The sequence below is a fragment of the Thunnus thynnus genome, chromosome 3, assembly GCF_963924715.1.
Source record: "Thunnus thynnus chromosome 3, fThuThy2.1, whole genome shotgun sequence".
Lineage (NCBI taxonomy): Eukaryota > Metazoa > Chordata > Actinopteri > Scombriformes > Scombridae > Thunnus > Thunnus thynnus.
The window spans coordinates 9,419,715-9,438,031 of record NC_089519.1 but is presented as its reverse complement, the minus strand read 5'-3'; the positions used below and the strand labels follow the sequence as shown (position 1 = coordinate 9,438,031).

Sequence of the window (18,317 nt, the reverse complement as noted above, 5' to 3'; positions counted from 1 at the left end):
TACTTGCATGAATTTATTTTATTCGTCTGTCTTCCAGTGTCAGTATTTTTTTTTTTAGAATCCTGCTGCCGTTTTAGGACGATGAATAGCTGACAGAAATGTGGCGCTGCAGAAGCCCTTAGTTTCAGCTGGACAGGAAGACAGGCACAGAGCAGAAACACACAACAGATCTCAAATGGAGGATAAATACACTTAGACGATCTAAACGACAAAACAATTACAGAATGAGCAAACAGACATTTACATGAGCTCGGACAGATGACATTAATCCACATGTACACAATTAAATTAATGGCACTCGTACAAAAAGGTTGTTCCTATCCACTGTTAAGGCAAAACATGGAAACACACAGAAAGGCGTAGTAAAATATAAATTAATGATTGCATATTCAGCTTTTCCCCAAAAGTTAAAACGCTTATAAACTGTTTTTTTTTTCTACAGTTGTTAAAATATATCTGCCTTTTCTAATATTCACTATTGCATGTGTGACCTTTCATGTTAATAAAACTTTCTAGCAGTTTAATACTTTCTCTAACGCTTTCCTCCACGCCTCACATTTTCTAAAATCAATCGCTTTTTTTCCAGACACACTCATAAATACTGTATCTACGTTCATCCACGGTGTCTTTGATGATGAATTTACATACATGATACCGTTGCAGAACTATCGCTGAAGAGACTAAATACAAGGAGACCATAAATGACCGTATCATAGCAGCTAGAGGAGCTCAGGTATCCACTGTTGATTGATCATTTCAAGGGTAGAGGTTGCAAAATTTAAAGCAACGTTTATTTTAAAAAAACAACAAAAAAAAACCAACATTTTACTTTCACTAGTACCACAGGCTCAAGCAAGACATGGGAGTAAAACCTTCTCACATATCCATCTACTGACCTTTGGACACGAGGAGCAGACGAACAAGTCGGGATGAGAACTTGATGAGATAGAACATGTTAAACCTAAATGGATATCAGGGATTAACTTGCATCCAGCTGATGAATCTTTGTTGAACTTTGATGAAGGCAGGGATAGTGAAGCAACGACATACAACAAATCAGTGCAGTAATTTAGAAACCTACTCTATGCTTCACTAGCTTGAATGGTCGAGGAGCTTACACGTACGAATGCATTCGCTCTTAAAGCACTTGAGTTGTTATACTGTCTCTTTCAAAAACACATAAAGGCAACTTAAAACAGACTTTTTTTGGAAGAGCATCAAGTAAGACGTGAGCAGGGTGGATTCTGGATTGCACTTCAAGTTATTAGTATCAGTTAGAGGAGACTTCATCTTTTCTCCTTGACCTGATGTTATTTCTTCTCTCACATCCTTTTCGTATTTTCTTTTTAAAATAGTCTCATATCCTCTTGGAGGAGAATGTGTCCTTTCTCAGCTGTTCAGCTTTTCTCCTTGCGGGGGCTGGGGCTTTTACCAGGTTCTCCTTTATGGCTCAGCCGCTTGAGAACCTTGATGGGTTTGAATTTTGCCCCTTTTTTCTTCTGCTGCTGCTGCTCGCTGTCCGGATCCTTATGGAAGTCTGATGTGGATGAAAAAGGAAAAATTAAAAGGTAAAATTAAGGTATGCTTCACATGGCACATAGTACACATCACTCTAGTGTGATTTTTATCTCTTGTCATTTTTAAGTTTAAATCTCTTGGTCTATAAATGTAAAAAAATAATGGAAAATGCTGATCATAATTTTCTTAAATCCACAGTGACGTCTCCAAATAGCTTTTTGTCCAACCAACAGTCCAAAACTCAAAGCTTTTCCATTCACTGTCACATAAGAATTAGAAAAGCAGCAAATCCTCACACAAGACTTAACAGATTGCTGGCATGTCATCCTACCTTTTTTCTTCAACATGGCTTCCATTAGTTTATCCTCCTCTTCTTCCCTGTGACAGAAGAGCTGTTAGATTGCTGGTAGTTGCAAAGTATCACCTATTAATACACTCTGGTTCATTGCACAGGTACACTGTAACTGCTGCTTATTGATTACCTCTGTCTGTCCTGGTCCATGTTGTTGACAATTTGGTTTCGCTCTTCAATGATGGTAACGAGCTCAGCCATGAGCTCCTCCTCCCGGTTCTTGTCCTCACCAGTCCAGTCTTTCTCTGAGGAAGGAAGGGATGATGGAAGATTTAACATAGGGTTTCTTCTTTCAGTTGTTGTAACATACCTGGTGATTTCACAAAGTTAATATCACAACAGAATAACAAGTGTACTGGCATTTTGTCAACAGAAAGTCCTCTCTTGATCAGTGTCGGACTAATCAGCATATGTTAAGTACTACTTGAGGGGTTTAGTTCCTGTTAATAGCACAAAAACAAAGATGTTATAGAATATAATGAAGCAAATGCTGTATAATTGTGTAAGTTTTATTGAACAGGTGTGGAAATGCTGTTGTTTTCTGTTACAGATAATAAGACTATAGTGGTTATTGTTTAATGTAATCTGTGTGCCGCTGTTACACACAGATTACATTACAATAACAGGTCAAATGAAAAGTGGATGTGGCGGTTTATTGCTTTGTAACATGAGTCAAGTATAACAAACAAACACATGAGGCCATTGAATCTGACTAGAACACACCTGGTTTGTTGAGAAGACACCTCAGCTCGTACTCCACATCAGCTTGCCTCTCCTCCAGATTCTGCTGCTTCGCCCTGCAGTACACACACACACACACACACACACACACACACACACACACACACACACACACACACACACACACACACACACACATTACAAACTGGTAAACTTTGATTTACTTTTTTGAAAACTACTTGTCTTTTTCCAAAAAATATAATGATGTGAAATAAAAAAGGCTGCAGAGGAAAACATCTCATTCTCCATAAATAACTGAGCTCAATTTTTCCCCACAGTCTGGTGGTTATCTGCACTGAATATGTCAGTGCTGACTGAGCAACCCAAATTCAGTTTTCAAGGAGCCCAGCACATGCAACATACTCGTGCATGACAGGATTTTCTGGAAATTTACAAAAATACTGCAGCAGTGTTTGTGATGTACTGACCATGCATGACTAGTCAGTTTTTTTTTATTTCTTGTTTTCGAACATTTTGATACTGTTTTGATACTAAAAGTAACTTCCAGTCAACATTGCTGTTTCAGGAACTGCTTCAAATTTGCATTGTCATAGTCATGCGGGTGGAGTGTTACTCTGATGGCTGACTGGTATTCAAGTCCCATGATTCTAACGTTTTCTTCCTGCTGCAGTTTGATACTTACGTGTAGACCAGCTCAGCTTCTCTTCGGACTAAAAGGTGTTTCTCATGAATGAGGGTGAACCAGTCCACCAATAGGTGCTCCTCATCCTCATCTGAAAGCACAGCAGAGGAACACACATATATACTTGAGTATAATACTCACATATAATTACATTTATAGTATTACCTGTTGGTCTTTCAGGCAAAATCCAATCATCTTGGCTTAGTGACATATTATCTCGTTAGAAATCTTATTATTTGTATATAAGATGAACTAATATTGTAAAGTAATATATCTGTATTGTTTCAATTTTGCATATAGAGAAACTTTCCTCTGCACCACATGTGGGGATAGTTTCATATCTTTGAGTTGTTACATATTAAAATGAAAAATTACAACCAGTACAATTCCCTTAGGAGCACTGTGATGTGATACCATTTGGGTTGTCTCTCAGCTTCTTCTCCAGCTCGACCCCTCTCTGCTCCAACTCATCCAGCTGTTTCTCCAGCTGACCCATCTCTCCGTGGATGTCCTCCACTGGGATGTACTGATCTGACTGCACCTGGGTGAACGTTTGGATGGGGTTAACTATTTGACTACTTCTTCGACACATGCTCTCTATTTTGAAAACATATATTCTGTCTTGAGTTTTTGTACCTTGCGTTTGATAAGTGGGAAGCCATGGCCAGGGGCCGGAGGTCTGGCAGGACGAGGGCCTTTTGGGGGTCTGGTTTTGGATTTAGCAGGGGAGGGAGAAGCTTTCCTGTTGAACGGATTCTCCTTACAAATCCTCTAAAATGAGAAAAGAGACACAGCTGGAATATAATGTGTAAAGTTTATTGCTTTATATTGCTTATTTGGTGGTGGTCTTATTACCTTGTTGTATGCAAGGCCAGCCCCTGAGGCCAATGGACTGGGGGTCGTTGTGGGTCGTGGTGGGGGGGCCCCAGCCCCTTTGGTCCCCGAGCTGCGACTGGTCTGTGGGGTGGCCGGAGCTGAGCTGGCGTTTGACGGCATGGGGGAAGGGGAGGGGCTCGGGGAAGGATGAGGCAGACGCTCGGTGGAGGAGGAGGAAGGGGAGGCTGTAGAGTTGCACGGTGAACAGATGGAAGGCTCTGAGACGCTTTTGGTGAAGGAGTGTTCCTGGTCGCTGCTGGCACTGCCACCCAAGGGGGGCTGGGAGGAGCTGTGGTCTGAGCCAGAGGACAGACTCTCTATGCTGAGAGCTGGAGAGGGAGAGCAAGAGGAGGGCTGAGAGTGAATGAGAACTGAGGAAGAAAGAGGGTTCAGTGAAAAACGAAGAGCAGAAATGAAATCAGATTTAAAATAGTTGGAATAGATTGAAATGGAGATAGGATGGGGAGGGAAGGACAAAAAAAAACAATGAATATCTACGACCAAGATCTCACTCTTCCTGTTTTTAGTCCATCAGTGTTTTTGATGCAGGCAACGTTTTGTTCTGTTAGTGCTGTACTTTGAACTCCTGCACAGCTGAAGCGAAACAATATCTATGAGGTGGAAGTGCCAACTTTCATTTTTCGATTTGAGGTTGCAAGAATCCACATGAAATGTACCATGTAAGAACTGAAGCCTTTCAGTTATCTAAACTGTACATAAACTCACGATAACAGGGGAGTAAATGTAATTTTATGACTGGCTGCTAAATGCTAGGCAGGTGTAACTTGTTTCATAATTACTTCATGGACAATGCCAGTCATGCAGGCTTTTTTAACAAATCAATCAGAAATACAGAAAAAAATGATGCAAATCAACTGTGCGGTACATTAGTGTGAAGCAAGAACACACTGATGAGCAGATGTGAAGAACCACTGACAACTACCGTAGTGCATCACAGAAGTAGGGCTGCAACTAATGATTATTTTCATTAAAAATTAATTGTTCAATGATTTTATCCATTAATCGATTAGTCATTTGGTCTTTAAAATGTCAGAAAATGGTGAAAAATGTTGATCACTGTTTCCCAAATCAGCAGATGAAACCTAAAATGTCTTGTTTTGTCCTGACCAACAGTCCACAACCCAAAGATGTTCAGTTCAGTATCACAGAAGACTAAAGAAACCAGAAAAGACTCAAATGGAAGCAGAGAATTTTACCATTTTTCTCTTTAAAAATTACTCAAAATAGTTGGTGATAAATTATCTGTCGATCGTTGCAGCTCTAGACAGAAGGATAAGAAAAACTTCAGTCAAGAAAACTCTTCAGGATGCACAGTAAGTGACGAGGCCAAAAACAAGACTACATCAGCATAACCTCAGAGGTTCACCACAGGAAATAAACCCCATGGTACGCCTCAAGAATTGAAAGGCCTGGTTGCAATTTGCAAAATAGTACAGTGAGTCTGTTATGAAACCAGCACTGTAGCTGTACAGCACCTAAAAAGACATTTTACCAGCACAAACACAAGCAAATACATGAAAACTCATGGGACAGCACTCGTCACATAGCAGGACAATAATCCTTAAAGCCCAGTTCAGACCAAAGATTCATGACGAGACAAGTTGAAACTTGCAACTACTTGCAATGCACCGGTCTGAAAAACCTGCCAGTTTACACCAATGTGACTAGACGAGACAGTGTATCGTTCCCAAGGCAATAACTCTGTACTTCTGTTCTATCTGGCAGCTTTTCAGGCTTTTTTTTGTAGCTGGATATAATTTGTAGCATCTTAAAATATGAATGATAGTGATAGTGAGTTACTTGCTACAGTTGCATTTCTAGTATTGATGAAACGGCAAAAGCATGAAAATACAAACAAACAAAAAAAAAGAGGGTCAAGGCTCTCTTTTCCTCCGTCCAAAACTCTGCCATTTCAATCAGCTGACTTCGCTACAAGCTGATTGGCTGTTGAAACAGGTGACCTGCCTTATGTTCTAAAACCAGCCACTGGCAACGTGACAAGCAACGCCATCAGCCAGCTTCAGTCGAGCTGAGACGGGCCGGTTCACACTGCTGCTGCTTTTCCCCACAACATTCTAAAACAGTTTCATCTCATCGTGAATCTTTGGTTTGAACTAGTCCTAACATACAGCCTATGCACTCAAAGAGTTCTAACATTAAATGACATTATCTACTGTGTTTACATTCATTTCTCCAATTACATTTGCTCCAATAAACAGAAGAATGTATAAAAATAGCTATAATTCTCACATAAGATGGACAAAGTTGTGAGTACAGACTGACTGAGGTGAGGTGGTTTCACAGTACAGGTGACCTCTTTGCATTTCATTGCTATAGAGGAACAGAAGGCAAAATGAGGTACCTTCTCAGGGTTTGTACAATGCAATGCTGCGGCTAGCTGACATTTCCTCACCTTGGTTACCGGCAGGTGGCTGTGGAGCACGCGGTGCCGGCCGTTTCTTGCTCCTGCCGCTCCCTGGGCTGGCAGAGCGCGACGTGCTTCCTCCATTGGGGGGGGTGTCCGCACCTGTGGCCTCAGCTGACTGAGTGATGCGGTACCACGGGTGAGTAGCCGCCAGTGTGGGTGGAATCGCACTTCCTTCACTCCCCTCTTCTTCCTCTGCCTCGTTTTCATCGTCGTCGTCTTCGTCAAATGGGTTGGAGGGCGGAGGGGGCGTGCTGGGTCTGGAGCCCTCGCCTTTGAGAGAGGACAGAGAGCCTGCATTGGGAGGTGTTGCCAGTCCTGCGGGGGGAGGGGGAGGGGCTTTCTTCTTCTTGTGTTCTGACTGGACCAGGGCGAGCCAAGGCGGGTCTTTGGGTTTATGGGTGCCACTGGACAGGCTGGACAGTGAAATACACAGATAGGGATGGAGGGGTTACAGAGGGTAAGACAGCACGATACATCCAAACAGAGGGTCAAATGATTACATGCTGTGACAAGATGCTTTTCAGTATTCAGACAGAAAGCAGATGATGATATGATTGAGGTAGATGAAATGAAAGAAATGGACAGGAAACAAGGTTTTAATAGAAATTCTGTTACCTTCCAGGAGACTGGGATCTTTCTCGAGGTTTGGGAGGAGTCGGAGGCTTCTGATGTTCACCTGTGATTCCAGATAAAATGTCAGGATGAATATCAACAAATTCTATTTTCATCTTCACAATCGTTTACATTCTGCAATGATCACGCACCGACTATGAGGCTGTCTGCTGTGCGTGGTAGCCTGACCCGAGGGCAAGGGCGAGGAGGAGGGGCGGGTTCAGACACCCGGCGGGGAGCCGGCACTGGCCGACTGACACCTTCCTGATGACTGACGGGTGCAGAAGGGATGTCCCCGTTGGCCTTGTGTTTGTCTGGTGTTTGAGTGTCTTCCTCTTTTACTCCTTCATCCTCCTCCTCCTCCTCGTCGCTCTCGTCAAAAGGGTTGGGAGGAGAAGAAGAACGTGGTTTCTCCTCTGTCTCTTCACTCTCGTCCATCTCTTTTGTGTTTTCTAAAGAGTCTGCTTTGTTTGTTGTAACAGGAGTGACTGTGACAGAGTTGTTGGCGGGCACGTCAATATCATTTGCTCTGTTCACTGGGGGTGGAATCTTTGTCTGGTCCCTCTCAGAGGCCAAGGTGTGAGGGGTCGTGCTGCGACCAATCCTGACAGACTGAACTACAGCAGGTCTCTTACTAAGATCTGGCCGGCCATTCTGATCGGCTAAAATATGCCTTGTGAGGTGATGTGTACAGACCAACGCCCCAGAGTCGCCTCCTAATTTGTAGGATCCAGGAAGCAAAGTGCTATGACACTCGGTGCACCTGAGAGGACAATGACACAGGAGGACAGTAAGCTCTACAACAGGTGATAGATATTGTTGAGATAAAAAGCCACAAGATGATCACAAGCACAAATGTGACAAAATAATACACACAGCAATCTGGTATTCCTTTATATGTGCAAAATCTAACTGTTGATTCATTTCTTTCTGCTGTTAAAGTTATAATCCTTAAGATTTTTATGACATCAACCCCATTTTAGATACTGTTTATGGTTAGCATTTTTTAGGCAAAAAGCCATTCAAGCCACAGTGAGCAACAAGATAAATAGCTGCAGGTGACTGGCTGCACAACTCTAACTCCTCCACAAGGTAACTAATGCCTTTTACTGCTGTTGTGTGGAAAACCACTCACACAGTTTGCAGCATGAAATCAGATTGGGGTTGCTTATAGCATGCATGGATGTATTACATCCATGATGGCACAATGACGTCTTTATCAAAAGAGTACTCCACTGTTTTAGCACTGCACTACTATAACACTGTCAGACTCACAATGGATAGTTTTATAAAAAGGAGAAAAGTCGATGCAGCAGAACCAGAGATATCATTCTTCTTCTTCTGTGTCAAAACCTGCTGCCAGCATTACCCACACAGCAACTCCACTCGATTCACTCGTGTGTACAGATTCAGGTGTGTTAACAGTAGCTGCTAATGTAGCCTTGTGCTGCTAGCCTCAAGCATAGTTAAGGAGCGGGCTACAGAGGTCTGGTAGCTCACCTCTGTCCAACTCCACACCCCAAGATTTTTTTTTTAATTTTCAAACTTGCAGTCTTCAGCGCCAACCAACACAGACTAATGGAAATATTTTAACATATGCAGTAATATTTCTTTGTAAACAGACTTTGATGTGTAAAATCAGTGGAATTCCCCTTTAATATGACTAGAGTTTGTTTGGCTGCATTGTTAAGAGATACATCCGTTTCTCTTGTATTTCTGTGTTTGCTGCAGTGTTAAACCACACTTGCTGTTACCACCAGTAAACAAAGGTGTTGCCATATCAACCAGGACTGAAATTTCAGGGATTATAACTTCAAGAAACTTAAAAGAGTTTTCATTGAGTTCTTACGGCACCACAACATAATTCACTCATGGTTAAGAACAGTGTGTGAGACACACAGTAGTCAGTAGCTGCAGTGTTCACCTGAAGCAGTTGCGATGGTAGAGCTTGCCGTCCACCAGAAACCTCTGCACCAGATGGACGTGTTTTTGACAGGCGGCGCAGGTGCTGCTGAGCGTGCTGCGCTTCACCGCTGCAACCGCTTCTATACCTGCCTCGGCAGGTTTGTTCAGCTAGTGCAAGCGACCGGGACGTTGTTTGAAGGGAGGGGACATGGTGGAGACGTCGGGGGGGAAGGGGGGAGATGGAGAGCAATGGGGGAGGAGGGGGGAGATCAAACACGGAGTCAGGATTTGAGGATGTGGATTCTTCTGTTTAGCTTGCTACATCTACTTGTTATGGTAACATCTACTCTCATTGATTCATTACTGCATTTCTTTTTAATTTTAAAACATCATCTGATTGATATAAAAATGTAGGTCATGATAAAAGTTTTTATTAGTAAAAAATCCAAACAGCTTGGGTTAGTACATCTGGGAGTCATATATTTTAGATATGATGGATATATTGTATCAGGCATTTGGGCTTTTTATTTGAGTTGAATAAATAAAGGGGTTAGCAGCAGCATATTCAAAAACTTGGCACACAGTGTTAGGATAATACAATGTTAGTCATTTATGTACAAAAGGTGGTTAAAAAAGACTGACCTATCTGTTTTTGCTTTCACCTCCTAGCCCACCCACCACCCCCATCCTACTGCCTAGGCTCAGGACCAGAGAGTGGAGGGGGGATCAGATGTGAGGAGGAAGAAGAACAGGAAGAGGAGGGAGTGGAATGGATTTCCATCTAAAGAAGGGGGGAGGGAGGGGGGGGCGGTTGAAGTTGAAGAGGAGGATGCCAGTACATGGGAGTACGGGGATGGAGGAAAGAAGTTGAGGGCATGCGAAAGAAAAGAGAGACAGGATACAGAGGCTATCTTTATAGACTTACTCTACCTCTGTTGTTTTGCTTTTCCCCTGCTGTGCAACACAAAGCCCACGCAGGGAAGTAGTAATTATAAAATACATTCGTGCTTATTGTACATTGTTGTACTGAAACGGCAGGATGGGATTTGTATTGTACAGATGTGTTGATTCAATACCCCCAAACAACACATGCAAAATTATACTTATATCTTCCAAGGCTTCGGATACACACCAATATAGTATTACAGCATGTGAGGTTTCAGTGTGCTTATCCAGTCCACTACAGGACTTCGTTAATAAAATAAAACCTGAAGAATAAATTAACATGCAGCTGCAGTGGAAACTTCATGCAGAGCTTGTAGAGTTTAGTGCGGCCTTAAGATTACCAGGCCACAGAAATTGAAGAAAATCTGAACACATGCATGAGGGTGATTCCTGCTGGTCTCTATGTACATTCTCCTGGTGCCAAGTCTTGTTCTTACCTCAGACTCAACCGCTTTTTCTTCTAAAGGGGTTGGAGGCCTTTTCTGGGCTGGCTCATTGTGACTGACCGAACTAAGCCTCTTCATACAAGGAGGGTTTGCTGCAGGAGAAGAAGTCATCAATTAAATTATATAAACTAACTATAAACTATGTAAGTTAAGCTGCTCTATGTCAAGATGTGCGGGGGGCGGACAGTGTTTATGGCTCTGAAATTATTATCTGATGAAAAACATGCTAAATGTACATTTTAGTTAAATAAATGAATAGATCTGTCAAATGTATAGTCAAAAATGTTTTTGTTTTTTTTTAAAGGGAGTTCACACTGCTGCAAGTGAAAGCCCCGATTCAGTGAACCAACCTTGAGACTTGTTATTGAAAAAGTTGTAGTACTGGGAGACGTAGGTGATGATGCTGAGCCTGTCAGGCACTTTCATGGAAACCATGTCCTCTGGATCCAACAGGGCTGGAATTCCCAGCTGTGTTTCGGCCACTTCAAACGCCTGCAATGTATCAAAGAGGGGAAAAGGAGGCAGGGCGGAGCAGTAGGAAGGGTAGGAGATAAGGAAGATGTAGATAAGTATGGAGCAGAGGAACAATAAGCATGCCAATACATGCATGCCAATGATTCTCAGTAAACCTTGGAGACTTAAGCAGACTATCAAACTATCCTTTAATGATGCTATCAAATAAATAATGCACACTCCAGTAATTTGTCTCCACATAAACATACTGAAAGTGAGGATAGAATGATGCATGTGTGCAGCAACCAGCAGGTACACGACACCCTGAGTAACATAACTCTGCTTCCAAACTATTAGCGTGTTATACCATCATCACTGGTTCATAATGTCATGTTTTGTCCCTTTAGGATATCCATCAGTCACATGAAAAATTCCACTGAGGAAATGGGAATGTGAGTTAGGTTACACAACAACCCGGATACAATCCTTGGCCGTCACACGATACTGAAATCCAGCCAACAAACGGTACACACGAACAAGGTGGAACTGAATGAATCAAAATGCATTTTACTGCACTGTTTAAATAACACCTGCTTCATGGCTGAATAGTTCTCTCTTCTTGGTTCTCTCTTTGGTCTAATGACCTACTTTGCTGCAGTTTATTTAAAACAAATGAATGTTCCACACTAATGATGCAGGGTTTTCCCTGGATTTGTTTGAGACAAAGGTGGCAAAGGCTGGAGAACGTGCATGGTGTGGCGTACACAGTTTGTTCGACCACCTTTAGAGTGTTGTGCGAAAAAAATCATGATCCATAGGGATTTCAATATTATACCAAGATATATATATATATATACAAAAAGATAAAAAATAAAGGTTGTGACAAAAGATGTTGATTTTGTAGGCCTGGGATGATATGCTTATCTCCTGGTTCAATACTATCATGATACTTGGGTACACTTTCCAGTCTCTTGCTCCAGTTCCATGTTTGCCAAACCATCCACTGATGTCCTTAGTCCACTGAAGTTCAATATGAAACAGAAATGGCAGATAAGATAAATGGTCTGCAGCATTTTTATTTTAAAAAGTTAACTGCATTAATTAATTAATTAATTTGAAAGCATCTTACAGTCTCCTGCTTGTATGGGAATAACAAAACTAGGTGGAGTCTGAGTGCTCTTAAGTGTTATTAACGTCCTGTCTCCAGCAGCCTCTCTGCTGCACCATTAGTTCCGGGGAAAGACATCGCTGTCCAAGACGCTGATCAGGCGCAGGGTTTATGAGGTGAAACAGACTGAGCACCGACTTATGTCCTTCACCTCAGAGTTGGTTTAAGTTGTTTAATGCTGCAGTGTGCGTTGGTCAGCCAGTCTTGTTTGTTACTGCTGATCACTGCTCTACTCTGCTAACGTTAGTCTCTGAGTGACGGCGTAGAAAGTTCACAATAAACTTCATGTTCGTCTCGCAAAAGTAATTATTTAATCAGTAAATCAACAGCAACCGCTGCATTTTTTGAAGATAAGCTACAAGATCATTCTAGCGTGTAAAAGCTGTAGACTGTCCAGGTGCTGCACTGCCCTCACAGTTGCGTTCAGCCTTTTTCGTTCCATCAACATCACTTTCAAAGGCGGTGGCCAGTAATGCAAAGGCAGCCCGCCTTTGAGTTTGATAGGCAGGGAAAACCCTATGGAGGGAAGTAAAACTTACAGTGGCTTTATTTGTACCTCTGTAACATAATTCATTGAGATTCTATTGTTAGCAGCAGTGTGTGAACTATAGTAGCAGGCTAAGAGATTAACATGTGAAAGCAGTCATATGAAAAGGGTCAAACATGGGTTGAGTGCCCTTGTATATTTCTACAGTATGAAAGGGGAATTAGTAAACCCTGGAGAGACAACCAGGAACAAATCTGAGGGGTAAAACCTGACATAGGAGCTTTGCATGCTCTCTACATTTACAGTCATACCTTATTGATACAGTGAATTTCTTGCTTTATTTAAAAACCTACAATGACAGCCAGCAGACTGGGAGTTTGTCTCTGGTGCTACCACCAACTGCTTCACTTCCCCTGAAAGCTGCAGGATAAAAAGAATGTCAACAGCAGCAAGGACCTGCCAAAGCTTAGCTCAGCCTGAAAATGAGGAGACTCCCATTTCATCCCTCAATGTCCTGTTGGCTTACAGATGATGTGGAAAAACCCAACCAGAGAAACATGTTTTAAAAAGTTTTGAGCTGGTTTCAACCCACTTAGAATGTAAAGCTGCAAAATAAGCACTTTTGGACTTTCAATCCCAGATAGTCTCTCCACAGGCTCATGTCAAGAGTTTTCTCCTCTCTCCTCACCCTGTATGCTCTTACTTATTCCTAGTCGGGATTCATCAGGATTAAGTAACACGGTTCTCCACACAGACAGTCAAATACACTTAAGTCAGACCCGCCGTGGCTGCATGTAACAAGGGTTAATTATTTTAGGGCTGAGTAAAGCACACGCATTAACAGATGCAACGGCTGAAGCTAAGTGACAGATAACAGTTAGGTGCACCAACAGGTGATTTAATTCAGCCACTCTTTAGGCGCAGAGGGGAAACACAGCATGGTGTCACGCAAAATAACAGTATCATCCAACACAACATCAAACCTCAAAACATAAGGCTGTAAAATTGACTCACCAGTTGGTTGTTCTCGTAGACATTTTCTTTAGACAGCGAGCCAAAATCTCTGCAGTGACAAGACAGAAACAAATGTTAAAATTCAAAACAACATTTGAGATGAGGCTGCAGCTCAGCTCAGTACAGTCAGTGTACTGTCATACAGCTTGCAACAACCACAACTCATGGTATCTCCTTTTAGGGCAACACCATAAAGAAATAACTGTCCAAGCCATGCTGATACAGGAGAGAACTGTATTTAGATCTCTGACCTATTTCCACTTATGTTATGAACCATCAAAACGCTATTATTGGCTTGACAGCATGACAGATGGAATTGGTGAGCAGTCATGCTTCACAACTGGTCCAGTAGACAACGGTCCCAAACCACACATAAATGATGACTGTTATGAAAAACCCGCAAGGACAAAAGGGAAGAAGCAGCGGCACCAAACAGGAGCGATGGGGTGATAATTACAAGGCTCGGCTTTGAAATGCCTGGAGCGAGGAACTAAAGCCAGGCTCTCGCCAGTAAACATCCTGCAGTAAAAATGGAAAATGTCTGAGGTGTTTCCAGGATGACATTGTGTTTGTTTGCATAAGTGAAGGTATGTTGGCAAAAGTGTGTGGTAGTTTGAACAACAGTATGGCGGAAAAAACAGCACCATGTGGAACTCTCAAGAAGGAAAAACTCTCTGAATGAGCTCCGTGTTGGGAGTCGCACAAAGAGAGAAGTGTTCTCTCTAATCTAGTTCCCATGGTCACAAACACACTGAGCAGCGGCTCTAATATCAAGATCGTGTCAAAACAGGTCCGCTGTGTCAGATTTACTAACATAGCCGGCTAAAACAGTGGCAAATTTTTTTTTAAAAAATGTTTCTTTAACTGTTGTTTGGCATTTCGGACCTCACAGAACAGAGGAACCTGCCGACATTCACAAGGATGATGGAGTGTAGTGTGTAATCTGAATTGCGAACTTAATCCACTGTGACTCGAGTCTCACTCCAAGGGTTTATTTTGGGAAAGAGCACTGCTGACGGAAGGTGTGTGTGTGTGTGTGTGTGTGTGTGTGAGACATTGAAAATCCACATGATCAAAACCTGGATGGACCAGTATATCTGCTAAATCTGGTTCAGTCGGATAAAAAAAGGTTTGCGCTTACTTGTGAATATAGAGAATTGGGATTTGATCATGTCGTGACAGTTAAGTTTATAAATACCTCAAATACCAAAAATAGTTTTAGTAGAGGAGCAGGTGAGACAAACGTGCATTCTGTAAACGTTTTAAGTCACTGCGGCAAAATGATCTAAAGTGTCTGATAAATTGTGAACAAGAGCTGCATATTAAGCACTATTGAATTTAAATGTGATTCTGATGGCACTGTCCCATGCACTTTGGTTAGCTAGGCCACAGACTATGTCCTGCAGTCATAATATCAAGTCCCTCTTCAGTGGGTTGAGTGACAGTTGGTCTCAGCTGAGGAAATTCAGATGAGGCCATTGCTGTACTAACGTCTCTCCGCTGCATCTCTGTAATGTATTTTGATGAGAATACATTGGCTGCAGAGCGCAGAGCAGCACTACAATGGCCGAGCCCGGCATTAGAGCTAAATCCAGTTTGACAGGCGGAGGTCTCAGCTGCAGATTAGCCTGATGGACTGTCTGTCTGGATCAGAGCGAGTTCGACCGGCCGCTGCAGCTACTGTACACAGAGAACTGAACAGGGAGGCATGCTGGGGCACAAATTGAAGAGGCAGAGCTGAAAAGCTTGGGTGTTTAGGAATTGTCCACTCTTGTACTTTCAGCTTTACTGCTGTGCTGTGTGTGTGTGTGTGTGTATGTAGATAAATTCCACTTCACTGACTTGTCCTTCAGTGAGTGGTCCAGTGAATGTTTGCTCCAGTACCATCCAAGCGTAGTCCAATTTGCTCACAAAAGTCGGGATCATCTGAGCGGTAGACAGCAGCATGAGCAAGACGCTTATTGTCTGAAATCATTCCGTCGCATCACATTTCTTCTCCTCCAGGACAGAGGAGGGACATAACATGCCATTTACTGGATGATTTACACAATCCTCCTACAACAATAAGGGTCGTTGAGTTGAGCTGTTTGCAGTAGGAATCAAACCACTAATCCTGATGCTGTCAACATCATGCTCTACCCACTGAGCTACACACAGAGCCACATTATGCTACACAGGAGGACTAGTGCTTTTCCACGGATTTGCATGTCTAATGTGAGTCATGTGAAGGTCAGAGTTTCTGTGTGTATTTCCTGTCACACTGCAAATAATGGAAACGCTTCAAATTAAATGATTCACCTGTCTCGATCAGCACTGCAACACCCTGCCAGCCCTGGTGAGGATCTAATACATGATGGCCCTCTTATATAAGAGATGGAAGTGATGAGAGTGTCAGGCTGCGCCTCAGTAAACAACACATACCAGCAATGTCTGGTTGAACTTACGGAACTGTATGTGAGACTATCTATCATTTCCTCAACCCTGTTTTCATTTATTTTAATCACACTGAAACTGTGGCTGTGTAGAGTCTGATCTGTGTGTGTAGGTGTAAAATGCCTGGAGGAGGGGTGTGTTGTTACAGACATGTTACATGGCTTGTCAGACTACGTTAATTACAGCACACTGGTCTCTCACTCTGTAATGTTGTATAAAAATATTATTACAGGTGCTTTTGGCTATGGTACATATGCATGCACATTACTAAAACATACAAACACATAAAAACACAAATGGCAAAGTTGTTGCTTGTGTGTTTATGAAAAGTTATCTAACCACTGACAGAATCAGAAATCTAATCTCATCTTTGTTGATAGGAGTCTTACACAATCCCAGTCCTTATAAAACTTACCATGAAATAATTTGGAGCATGATGTTCATGAGTTCAAACTGAGTGTGTATTTTGACTGGATTATCATATCAGTCTGAATACAAGTTCAAAGACAACAGTTAGCAGCCAGTCACTCCTAAAGCTGCATCTTTTGTGCAACATCAAGGTTGACATAAAATCATAACTGTTAACCTAACCTAATGCAGCTATCATCAGCACCATCCCTATCAGTAGCCCTTATGTTATTGTGTTATGTACAAAATCCGTTGTATTATTAGTAACTATAATACAATTAATAACTATGACAGTATATTATAACAGTGTTATACTATGAATAACAGTGTTATACAATTAGACGTCGGGTTACTTACATCAGCTCTGGTCTGTAACGGTGTATTATGGCACAGAATGCCAAACCGTCCCGAAAGGACGTTGACATGTCCTTTATTTCCACCTCATTGTAATTTTCACACTGTATCCGACACCACTCCTGCAGAGCCTTCAGAGATCCCATCATACTATTGTCATAGAATTCCAAGTATTCCTGTTAAATATAATCGATGGTTTTGTGTCCCAGGCGTGACAGGAGACAATACAAAGTCTCTTCTCCGGTCATACACGAGACATCGGCAGCGTTTCGGTGTAGGGACGACAGCCAGGCAACACCCGATGTCGGGATAAGTTACGTCACATTCATTTACAGCCAGTGAGTCACGTTAAAAACTTGTATGGTTTGCAAGCTAGCAAGATGTTAGCTTACATTTGCAACTACAACGTGCATTATGCCCCCATTGTATCTGCTGTACGGAGGTATTCTGACAGCAATGGTTGTAATGTTATCCAATACCTGGAACTTTGGCCAGAACCCAGCAGATTAAAAACACAGCTGATATCTAAAGTAGATAACGGTATCTTGCCAAAAAAAGTTCTTGCCGTAGCCAACTCAGCTAAGTAGCTAATGTAGCCTGCTGCTAGCTTCTCTTTCCCGTTTTCTAGCGAATGAAGCTTGTCTTTGTCCGTTTAAAGAGACGATACCGTTTCGGTCGAAGCAGAGGTTACAATTTACTCCTTGTTTGAGATGAGCCGCCACACAGCTCTTGTTTGTTGGTGCAATGACGGTGCTTCGATTTAATGAGTGACCGTGTTATCTGGTGACTTTCGGCCGAATGTGTCCGTGGTTGTCGTAGTGACGGGCAGAACACGTAGGTGTCCTTCTATAAGCCTTAAATTCTCTTAAATTCAATGTTCAATACAATATATATTAGTCTAGTCCCTTTTATCCTACAACAAGAATCATACACCTTTCGTAGTTTCTTTTTATGTGGAGAAAAATATAGATAAGCAGAGCAGCTAGCATCTTATGAGAAATTTGACACTTATTATACAGGTTAATTAGTTGTATATGTGGGCACTTTCCGATTGAGGATAACTGTATAAAATCCCAAGATAGGCTAGAACTGCACTGCCAATTTATAGGCTAAATTACACTTTGTTTCCCACATTATAAGAAACGGTGAATGCGTCTTGCTGAATACAATTTAATTTATGTAAACGGTTAGCGTAGATAATAAACACGGATGAGTATGTATTTAAAGTTGGTTTAAGTAAAACTGAAGACTGTTGAAGCTGCCGTCACCACGAGCAACCACGACTCATTCTGCTGAGAGTCACCAGTTAACTCGGTCACTCGTTAAACCGAAACACCTGCAATGGCGGTTAAAACTGCATTTAAAAAGTCTGTTGCTACTCGCGACGACACAATTAACTTAAAGCACACTGCAAATAAAATCATCACGGACGATCGAAGTTAATCAAAGCAGGCCAGCCCCGGTGCCAAGCTATCCCTGTTGCATTGATTGAAGCGCTGGCAGCCTGCCGACT

General features: G+C 42.2%; 1 protein-coding gene across 2 annotated transcripts; it reads right to left on the bottom strand.

Annotated features, from left to right (window-relative positions):
- Positions 1-18,313, bottom strand: micall1a (MICAL-like 1a). Of its 2 annotated transcripts, none has more exons than XM_067584021.1 (16): positions 16,808-18,313; positions 13,610-13,658; positions 10,838-10,979; positions 10,479-10,579; positions 9,116-9,264; positions 7,344-7,954; positions 7,195-7,255; positions 6,565-6,992; positions 4,110-4,459; positions 3,891-4,025; positions 3,669-3,795; positions 3,255-3,345; positions 2,594-2,667; positions 2,001-2,115; positions 1,850-1,896; positions 1-1,537 (listed from the first exon to the last, which is right to left on the bottom strand). In XM_067584021.1, the coding sequence occupies exons 1-16, from the start codon at positions 16,951-16,953 to the stop codon at positions 1,398-1,400; spliced, it is 2,766 nt and encodes a 921-aa protein (XP_067440122.1). In that variant the 5' UTR covers positions 16,954-18,313; the 3' UTR covers positions 1-1,397. The 2 variants fall into 2 exon arrangements, with proteins under 2 accessions (XP_067440122.1, XP_067440121.1); XM_067584020.1 differs by having other exon boundaries at positions 4,110-4,501; positions 16,808-18,312.
- Positions 18,314-18,317: the final 4 nt, after the last annotated feature.

What these genes read in the sequence shown, in the direction of transcription:
- micall1a (XM_067584020.1), bottom strand. Translation starts at nt 16,953, where the DNA reads ATGATGGGATCTCTGAAGGCTCTGCAGGAGTGGTGTCGGATACAGTGT. An exon ending in AGCAGACAGCCTCATAGTCG is followed by an intron (nt 7,256 to 7,343) that starts GTGCGTGATCAT and finishes CTGGAATCACAG; the next exon opens with GTGAACATCAGAAGCCTCCG. An exon ending in GCCACCTGCCGGTAACCAAG is followed by an intron (nt 4,502 to 6,564) that starts GTGAGGAAATGT and finishes TTTCTTCCTCAG; the next exon opens with TTCTCATTCACTCTCAGCCC.